The sequence below is a fragment of the Taudactylus pleione genome, unplaced genomic scaffold (genome assembly GCF_031769625.1).
Source record: "Taudactylus pleione unplaced genomic scaffold, aTauple2 ptg000535l, whole genome shotgun sequence".
NCBI classification, from domain to species: Eukaryota; Metazoa; Chordata; class Amphibia; order Anura; family Myobatrachidae; genus Taudactylus; species Taudactylus pleione.
Window position 1 is genome coordinate 1,862,501 of NW_028284937.1, and position 10,229 is coordinate 1,872,729.

General features: G+C 48.1%; 1 protein-coding gene across 1 annotated transcript in view; it reads right to left on the reverse strand.

Annotated features, from left to right (window-relative positions):
- Positions 1-4,799, reverse strand: part of LOC148501044 (cell adhesion molecule CEACAM7-like) — a gene marked incomplete at its 5' end in the record, with an annotated part of 45,658 nt that extends 40,859 nt beyond the window's left edge. Inside the window, 2 exons of the mRNA XM_088450964.1 lie at positions 145-411; positions 4,439-4,799. Coding sequence (XP_088307090.1) covers positions 145-411; positions 4,439-4,799 — 628 coding nt within the window. The remainder of the gene's footprint in view (positions 1-144; positions 412-4,438) is intronic.
- Positions 4,800-10,229: the final 5,430 nt, after the last annotated feature.

The window sequence follows — 10,229 nt, forward strand, 5'->3', positions numbered from 1 at the left end:
CGGGGAAAAGCCCTAATAATGCCATCTCCAGGTGGCGTTATTATCACAGGGCTTCCCCCAGTATTTTTTGAAAACACCCTTTTCAAAATTTTTCTTAGTAAAAAAAGGAATGATAAATAGGGCCCTAAGTACATAATAACTTACATAAAATAATTAGAGTGTAGATGTCACTGGTGCTTCTACTGACCAGATTTTCAGCCTCACACTTATATCGTCCTTTGTTGCTGCGATTGATTTTGGAAAATGTGATGCTCCTTTTATCCCCTGATATACTGGCTTCATGCTGGAGGGTGGCATCGTCTCTGCTCCATGTTATCCTCTCTGCACTGACTGAGGCACATGTGAGGGTGACTGTGTCATTTTCCTGGATCTGAGAGTGAGACGCTATGATTACTGGTTTACTCACCAGTTCTGTGGAGAAAATAAATGGTCAGATATCACAAAACATAAAGTAGGTCAATATTGAAATGTTCCCATTGGCTACGCACAGGTAATGCCGTAATTTTGTGGGCTGAACCAGTAATCAGTCAATTAATTAATTGCCACTGGCCATAAAGAAGGAAGTGTCTTAGGTCTTAGTGACATCACTAGTTCCAGGTTAGTTGATAGTCTGCACTCTCATTGAAATCATACTTGGCTACTCTCCCAGGATGGTCGGGAGCCTTCCGAAAATCGTGCAGCGCTCCGGGCAAGTCACCCGGCCGGTGCCACATGCCCTCACCCCTCCGCGTTTTCTGCTTTTTTTCCCCCCGCCAGCATCTGCTCTCCCTTGTAAGTGGTCTGTCCGGGGGAGCCAATGATGCGATTCGCGCTGAATTGTATCATCAAGGCCCCGCCACTGGCTGCACAATGCCGGTAATTTGTGTAGCGGGGGTGTGACCACAATGAAGCGATTACGTCATATCCCCCCCCCGTCCCACCCCAAAATTCGCTTCACTCCCCCCTGTTGTGCCGATCTGGCTGCCTCCTCCCAGTAAAGGCAGCCAGATTGTCGGCAACTCTAATTTAAATTGGTTTAACACCCAAAATTGTCTGGCTGCACTTTGCGTAGATGACAAACACTTTTGTGTAAGAAAAGATGGTAAGTCAGTCATTATAAAATACAATTGTCAAAACGTTCATGGACTTGCTGATATCTATTGAAGGGACAAGTGTAGGATTGTTTGGCAAAATTTGTTTTACTATATATAAGGGCTAAACAGCTGTGAGAAATGTCATATGGTTTCAAACTCTCCACATTATAGATTAAACTAAACACTTTTGGGAAGAAGTAACCAAATTAACTAAACAGCCACCAGGAATCACTCCTTCAGTCATTTATTAAGAAACCTGGGACAGACAGTATATTGCAGTTAATTACGCATAAACTAATTCTTTCCACATCACACACAGGATGCTGACATAACAAAAAGTCAAAGCTAATAACTCATATAAAGTAACTAATTTAGGGAAGATTTGTCAAACTTTCCAAAGGAAACAAGTGCAGAAGTTATCTACTTTGCTCAAGAGGGTGTGGATTGATAGATTAACAGTCTCTAGATAGACAGTCAATAGATATACACCAGAAGGTAACAGGCAATAAGTCGACAGAGATAAAAGGTCGACAGGTAAGTTGTTGGCACGGACTTATGTCAACAAAGTCATTATGCAAATGGTTGACACAGAAAAGGTCAACATATTTGTTTTGTTATTGTAACCTTAATCCTAACCCTCCCCCTGGTGCTTAACCCTAACCACCCCCCTAGTGCCTAACCCTAACCCTAACCCTCTGCCTAGTGCCTATCCTAACCTCCCCCTAGTGCCTAACCCTAACCTCCCCCTACTGCCTAATCCTAACCCCCCTAGTGCCTAACCCTAACCCTCTGCCTAGTGCCTAACCCTCTGCCTAGAGCCTAACCTTAACCATCCCCTTAGTGCCTAACCGTAACCCTCTGCTTAGTGCCTAACCCTAACCCTCCCCCTACTGCTTAACCCTAACCCTCCCCCTGGTGCCTAGCCCTAACCATTCCCCTAGTGCCTAACCCTCTGCCTAGTGCCTAACCTCCCCCTAGTGCCTAACCCTCTGCCTAGAGCCTAACCCTAACCATCCCCCTAGTGCCTAACCCTCTGCCTAGTGCCTACCCCTAACCTCCCCCTAGTGCCTAACCCTAACCTCCCCCTACTGCCTAATCCTAACCCCCCTAGTGCCTAACCCTAACCCTCTGCCTAGTGCCTAACCCTCTGCCTAGTGCCTAACTTTAACCTCCCCCTAGTGCCCAACCCTAACCCTCTGCCTACTGCCTAGCCCTAACCCTCCCCCTAGTGCTTAACCCTAACCCTCCCCCTGGTGCCTAGCCCTAACCATTCCCCTAGTGCCTAACCCTAACCCTCTGCCTAGAGCCTAACCCTAACCATCCCCCTAGCGCCTAACCCTCTGCCTAGTGCCTAACCCTAACCTCCCCCTAGTGCATAACCATAACCCTCTGCCTAGTGCCTAACCCTAACCCTCCCTCTAGTGCTTTACCCTAACACTCCCCAAGGTGCCTAACCCTAACCACCCCCTAGTGCCTAACCCTAACCCTCCCTCTACTGCTTAACCCTAACACTCCCCAAGGTGCCTAACCCTAACCACCCCCTAGTGCCTAACCCTAATTCTCTGCCTAGTGCCTAACCCTAACCGTCCCCTTGGTCCCGAACCCTAACCATCCTCCTAGTGCCTAACCCTAACCATCCCATTTTGCAGCCTAACCCTAAAAATAATGAAAAACCATGTGTTAACCTTTTTTTTGTCAACCTTTTGACCATGTTGACTTTTAAACCCTGTCAACCTTATACACTGTCGACCATTTCACTGTTGATCTTTTAACCCTGTCCACCTATTCTGGTGTCTATCTTTTGACCGTCTATCTAGTATATGGTACAAAGAAATAGTATTGCTGCGCTCGTGTGTTAAAGCAGCTCAATAAAAATAGAATTCAATATAGCCAGGTTGGTACTGAGCGCTGTCGAGGATAAGATGTTTAAGATAATCAGAATAAATGAATGAGGGGTAAAATTAAATAAAAAATAAAATAATATAAACATAAAAATAAATATGATAATAGAAATAATGTGGGAAAGGTAAATTAAATACAATAAATAAAACTAAAAGGAAGTACAGTATATACTGTAAAACGTCACTATAGTGCAAATAATATACGTTGGTAATGGTTATAGCCTTTATAGGAATATTTGGGGAGCAAAGTTCGGGTCTCAGGGAAGGTGAAAGTCCGCTTGGTAGAAGTCCGCAATATTGAGATGCCGAGATAGTGGTGAGGGTTACAATGTAGCTATACCTATGCCCGGGATTGCCAGGGAGGAGTAACAATGCCTCCCCAAGATGTCACAGCCACTCTCCCCCTCTATGCCAAGTTTATGCAGAAGGCACATGAATGAGAGTTGCTATGCCCCCATTTCACTAAGCCCCCCTCCACCTAGCATCGAAGCCCGATGGATCTTTCAGCAACTCTGTGGGTGTTGAGTAATTAAAATCAAAACATGCCAATTTCTAAACTGCTCATTGACAAGGTAGGCTCCACCCATGGCAGCCTATGCAGAAACAAGCCTTCTCTTTCTTAAATAACATTTATACTGTACATACACTACTGTACTGACATTTGGGATATTGCATCGTGATTAGGGGTGAGCGACCCCTAATCGTGATTAGTGATTAGCTAGGTTTGGTATAGGGACTGCTGTTGTAAATTGTGGTTATGCCCAATTTACCATCTATGTTAGAACATGAGGTGGTAAACTAATTTATAGAGATGTACAGGTTCGGTTTAATTCGGTTCTTATCACCAAATTATTGCAAGTTCGGATTAGTTCGGATTTATCTTATTGGCTATCTAAAACACGTGATAGCCGGATAGCCAATATGATGCTGTTTTTGAGATCCGAACATATCTAAGTAAAACCGAACCGCACATCTCTACTAATTTACTCATAATAATATACTTAATATGTAGTCAAAATTAAAGTATATGCACATTAATTATTATTATTATTATTATTATTATCGTTTATTTATATGGCACTACAAGTGTTCCGCAGCGCCTTACAAAGTACATAGACAAATAGGTTGACCAGTGACTTACACTACAATACAATACCTTACAGGACATGAATAATATACATTGCTACATTTGTGACCATAACACCCAGATAAGCAACAGAACAAAGCAACCAAGTGTTAGGTGCCTTAGTGGGGAGTAAGAAGTAGATGAAAGTACAGAATGGAGAAGCACAAGAGGGTAGAGGGCCCTGCTCCCAAGAGCATACATTCTAAATTAGATAGTGAACTATGGGTTATACAAAGCTGATCTTCATTCACTGTACAAGTTCACCACAGAACCCAAAGAGAAATCTGTATAGACAGAGAAAGATGAAATATGGTCATCATAAAAAAAGTGGCACCTACCATACACTGGTAAGACAACCGAGGCTTGTTGTTCTGGTTCCTCTGTCTGCATCCTCACTGTGTAATTACCCTGATCACTCAGCAGGAGACCTGTGATCTGCAATGAGCCATTCACCACTGCACTAGCTCGTGAGTTGTATTTCTGCCCGAATAACAATGGGGAACTGGTTGCAGGTAAATATGTGAGGATTTGATACTTGGCACTTGTGTCTGGACCTTTAAACCAAGAGAAAGCCAGAATCCTCTCAGTAACCCCTGTAACACTCAGGATGACTGATTCATTGATCACTGGATACTGAGGAATCAGCTTAATATTCATCATTCCACTGGTCAGATCCATCCACAGACTGAGGAGAACTGAAAGACAAAAAAATCAGGAGTCAAAGTTGGGTCTGTGTCTGGTTCTATATCAGCTACTAACAGGGACGGGAAGTGGGTGGAGCCAGTGAAGCAGGTGCTCCGGGAGCTGGCAGCTGGTAAGGACGCCAGAATGCGACTCTTATTACTTTGGTGGCAGTGGTGACATCGGCACATAAATCCATACACATTATATTAACACAGGGGGGGGGGGGGGGGGGTTGGTGCAGATCTCCTATTGTAAATGCTGTGCCCCATGATGTCACCCCAGCTACTTCCCCTCACCTCTGCTCTCCTCCACAAGTGCACTGCTCTCTTCGTGCGATACAATTTGATTTCATTGTTTTTTTATGCTATAAGAAGCTGGAGCAGGAATAAAAAGTGAATAAGAAGCTGGAGCAGGAATAAAAAGTGAATAAGAAGCTGGAGCAGGAATAAAAAGTGCATAAGAAGGTGGAGCATGAATAAGAAGTGAATAAGAAGCTGGAGCAGGAATAAGAAGTGAATAAGAAGCTGGAGCAGGAATAAGAAGTGAATAAGAGGCTGGAGCATGAATAAGAAGTGAATAAGAGACTGGAGCAGGAATAAGAAGTGAATAAGAGACTGGAGCAGGAATAAGAAGTGAATAAGAAACTGGGGCATGAATAAGAAGTGAATAAGAAGCTGGAGCAGGAATAAGAAGTGAATAAGAGGCTGGAGCAGGAATAAGAAGTGAATAAGAAGCTGGAGCAGGAATAAGAAGTGAATAAGAGGCTGGAGCAGGAATAAGAAGTGAATAAGAAGCTGGAGCAGGAATAAGAAGTGAATAAGAGGCTGGAGCAGGAATAAGAAGTGAATAAGAAGCTGGAGCAGGAATAAGAAGTGAATAAGAAGCTGGAGCAGGAATAAGAAGTGAATATGAGGCTGGAGCAGGAATAAGAAGTGAATAAGAAGTTGGAGAAGGAATAAGAAGTGAATAAGAAGCTGGAGCATGAATAAGAAGTGGATAAGAAGCTGGAGCATGAATAAGAAGTGGATAAGAAGTTGGAGAATGAATAAGAAGTGAATAAGAAGCTGTGGCATGAATAGGAAGTGGATAAGAAGCTGGAGCAGGTATAAGAAGTGAATAAGAGGCTGGAGCAGGAATAAGAAGTGAATAAGAAGCTGGAGCAGGAATAAGAAGTGAATAATATAACGGAGGTTAGGAATAGAGCCGACGGCACATAAACTTCTAGTCAGGGATAGAGGGGTTAATAAAGTTAAAAATGTTTGTTTACAGTTATAGGCAGATGCGATAGGACGTTAGGTTAGGGGCGGAGTTAGGGAGAGGGGTAGAGAATCTACTGTGGTAAAATCTGCCTCTTTTGAATTGATCTGCGACCAGGAAAGTACAGTTCCTTCTTAGCAGATCTGTCTGTTGTGAATTAAAGTTCTTTATTCATCCCTACTTTCTCTTTCCCTACTTTATATCTTTCCCTACTCTCTTCTCCATACTTTCCCTATATCTACACTCTCTTTTCTTATCTTCTAATTTTTAATTTTTTGTTATTTTTATTTTTTCTTCTTACTTTCCCTTGCTCACTGTTGGAGCAGCATGAGCCGTCCCCAACGTGCGCGCTCGGTACCCGCCCGTCTGTCAGACGGTGTCGGGTCCGGCGCGCTTTATCCCCCCCTCTCTCAAGGCCTGCCCTCCCGGCGTTCGGGAGGGTCAGGCGTGCCCTCCTTGCAGTTGGGAAGTGGGGCGGGCGCGCGGCCACGGCGCTGCCGCGAGACATCAGCTGCTCTGCCTCCGCCTGCCTCTGGTTCCCCTCTGGTCGCCAGTACTAGCGCGGCCGGGGACCAGGGCAGGCGGGGATCGGGGGAGGCCGAGCGTGCTACAGCACCCGCGAGAGTCGCGGGCGCGCGCTCTGGCCTTTCCCGCGGGCGGCAGCGGGCTGTAACGCCGCCTGTCTCTTCTCCCACGGTGGCCGCTCAGATTGAGTCGGCCACTGTGCGGGCGGAGGGGCGGCGAAAGAGAGGGCATAAGCGTGCAGGCCGGGTGCCTGTCATGGCGCTGGCCTGCACGCACGATACTATAAGCACAGGCGGGGGGCGGAGATGAAGGGGGAGGAGCCAGCGCCTGCACAGTGACAGGCAGGTTGGTCCTCCTCCTATTCTGCTCCCCTCTGTGTATAATGGTGACTCAGACATGGGTTCCCCCATGTCTGTAGTGGCCAGTTCTTCCAGGCCTGCAGGTGTGGCAGCAGCACAGGCAGTCTCTACACCTGCAGGGTCTGCGTCGACAGGGAGTGTTCCCTCGTTTGACGCTGGTGCCATTGCCGGACTGCTGGTCTCTGTGGTGGGTGCATTGACGCCGCTTTTGACCCAGCAACCCGGTAACGCTGAAACGGGGGGTCCTTCTGCGTCAGCGGCGTCCGCCATCCGGACGCAGCTTGGCCCTCTGGTACAGCAGTTAGGCAGGATTTGCGGTCTCTCCCTCGCTTCCACGCCAGCAACTCCTTCTGTTTCTTTCTCTCCCTCTGCAATCTCCCTTCCTCAGCCTAATCAGGCTGTGGGCACTGAAAATGCGCACGATGCTGCTTCAGTTTCTTCTTTTACAGACGACAGTCTGGAGGAGTTAGCAGTGGTCGCAGCTCCGACCAGAAGTGCGGCGGCTGAAGTCACAGCTAGCGCAGGCACTGGAGTCACCAATGCCTTTGCCGGTGCTTCTGGTGAGTGTGACAGTACATCTGACTGCGGGTCTACTTCCATTTCCTCCTCCTCTTCAAGCGATAGTTCGCATAAGGCTAGGCGTAAAAGGGCAAGGAGGTCTCGTAGACGCCGCTCACGTTGCCATAGGCATTCTAGCGAACGGTCCTCCGGCAGTAGTACCAGTGTAGATCGCGGAGTGGGTCTGGAGGATGTTGTACACTGCGCTAATACCGCTGTCACTCGAGGTATGCGTACCAGGGTTAAGCAGCGGATCAAAAAAGGGCGCTACGTAGATATGTTCACCCTTACAGCTACGGCGAAAAAAGCGGCTGCGACCGCAAAGGCAAAAGGGGGTATTGGTCTGGAGGCCTTTAAGTCCTACACGAATTGGCTATCTGGGTTCTGCGTGTTCTCAACTTGCTATCTTAAAACCAGGCCTTCCGAGTACCTTAATGTTATAAGATATTTACACCTGATACATGGCCTATTCAAGGCCTCACGCAGTACGGCGTGGCGTCAATACGACAAAGAGTTTCGTTGAAAGCAGGATCGGGTCAAGGTCATGGAATTGGGTTGTAAAGACGTTGAGCTGTGGATGGAGGTGACACAGCCTACACGCGTCCTTGCTGATCAGTTCCCTGGGCGGCCAGTTCAACCCTCGTCCCCCTCGGCACCAAGGACAGCCAGTGGAGGGCAAAACAAGCGTAAGTGTTACGCGTACAATAATGGGAATTGTACCCTCGGTAGCAGGTGTCGCTTTCGACACCAGTGCCTCCGCTGCGGCGCGACACACCCCAGTAAGGACTGCTCCCGTAGTCCAGGAGGAGCTCAGGCCTCCGCTGCGACACCCTCTGCCAAACGGTCAGGGGCCGGGACTTCAAAGTAAAGCGACAACTCCCATCCGCTTGGATGCCATGGCAAAATGGTTAGACTGGTATCCTGTGCGGGACGACGCCGCCTTTTTAAGTAAGAATTTTGCAGAGGGGTTTTCGCTTCCAATAATACGGCCTGTCGGTTCCGGGTCCCCTAGGAATTTACGCTCGACCTGCGATTTGCCTCACGTGCTTAAGGACAAGGTTATGAAGGAGGTCGGGCTGGGTCGCATGATTGGACCTTTCCCGCAGCCTCCGATACCTGATCTGGTCCTTTCCCCGGTGGGTGTCGTCCCCAAGAAGGCCCCCGGGAGTTACCGTTTAATTCAGCACCTGTCACATCCGTCAGGCACGTCAGTTAACGACGCCATAGATGTTGAGGTCTGCCGCCAACAGTACCAGTCATTCGAATCTGCGTTAGCGTTAGTTCGCGCAGCGGGTCCGGGTTCTTTCATGGCGAAAGTGGACATTGAGTCCGCCTTCAGATTGTTGCCCCTGCATCCAGAATCATTTCGCTTCATGGGGTTTCGGTTGCCGGATGGCTATTACCTGGACAAATGTCTCCCGATGGGTTGTTCGATTTCCTGCGCGTTCTTCAAGCGTTTCAGTTCCTTTCTCCATTGGTGTGTCGCGATGGGGTCTGGGGAGACGAGCATAGCCCATTACTTGGACGACTTCTTGTGCGTGGGTCCGGCCGGTTCGCGTCGCTGCAATCGTCTCCTTTTTTCATTGCAAGCACTCTTCTCAGAATTTGGAGTACCTATTGCGCACGATAAAACTGAGGGCCCAGCCACTAAGCTGGTTTTCTTGGGTATCGAAATTGATACCTTGGAGGGTCTTTGCCGGCTGCCGCCGGACAAGATTCGTCGTTTGCAGGATACTATCCTCTTAGCACTGGCAGGAGGAAAGGTAACACTTCGTCAAGGTCAGTCCCTGCTCGGGCTGTTTAACTTCGCGTGTCGAGTTATCTCGATGGGGAAGATTTTTTGTCGGAAGCTACACAGGGCCTTGGTAGGGCTACGTCAACCGCACCATTTTCTGCGGCTGTCGTCTGAACTAAAGCTGGACCTGGCGGTTTGGGAATCATTTTTGGTCGATTTTAATGGAGTGCGCGTCTGGCCTGCGGATCCTCAGCCTAATGCTTGCCTGCAGCTCTTCACGGATGCTGCTGGATCATCAGGTTTCGGATCTTTTTTGGGAGGAGATTGGTGTTTTTCAGTTTGGCCGGCGGAATGGGTACAGGCAGGATTGACCAAGAACTTGCTCCTACTGGAGCTGTTTCCCATAGTGGTGGCATTAGAGCTATGGTGTCAGCGGTTGCGCGACCGTTCCATAGTTTTTTGGTGCGATAACCTGGGGGTAGTACATGCGATCAATAACCAAAGATCGTCGTCGCTACCAGTGTTGCGGCTTCTTGCTTGGCTGGTTCTGCGCGCTTTGCAGTTTAACATATTGTTCACAGCTCGTCATGTGCCGGGTACTGATAATTCCATTGCTGATGCGCTCTCCAGACAGGATTGGCGGAGGTTCCGCGAATTGGCCCCGTACGCGGCATTAAAAGGTGAGCTTTGTCCATTTCATTGTTGGCAGATCATCAAACCAGAATGGAAGATCTCGCACGTCGGTCCGTGGCCCCACGGACGTTGACGGCCTACCAGACATCTTGGCAACAGTGGGAGACGTTTTTGCAAGGACGGAGTTCGTCAGGTAGTTCTCGTGATGCTAATATGGTTGCTTTCGTTTGTTTTTTGTTCGATTCCGGCAGGTCGCGGGCTTATGTTGCCCAGAGGCTTGCTGGGATTTCGTTCTTTTTGCGCCTAGCGGGGCGGAGGGACATAACTAAGGGTTTTTTAATACAAAGGGCCCTTAGGGGTTGGTCTCGCGTCAGGCCT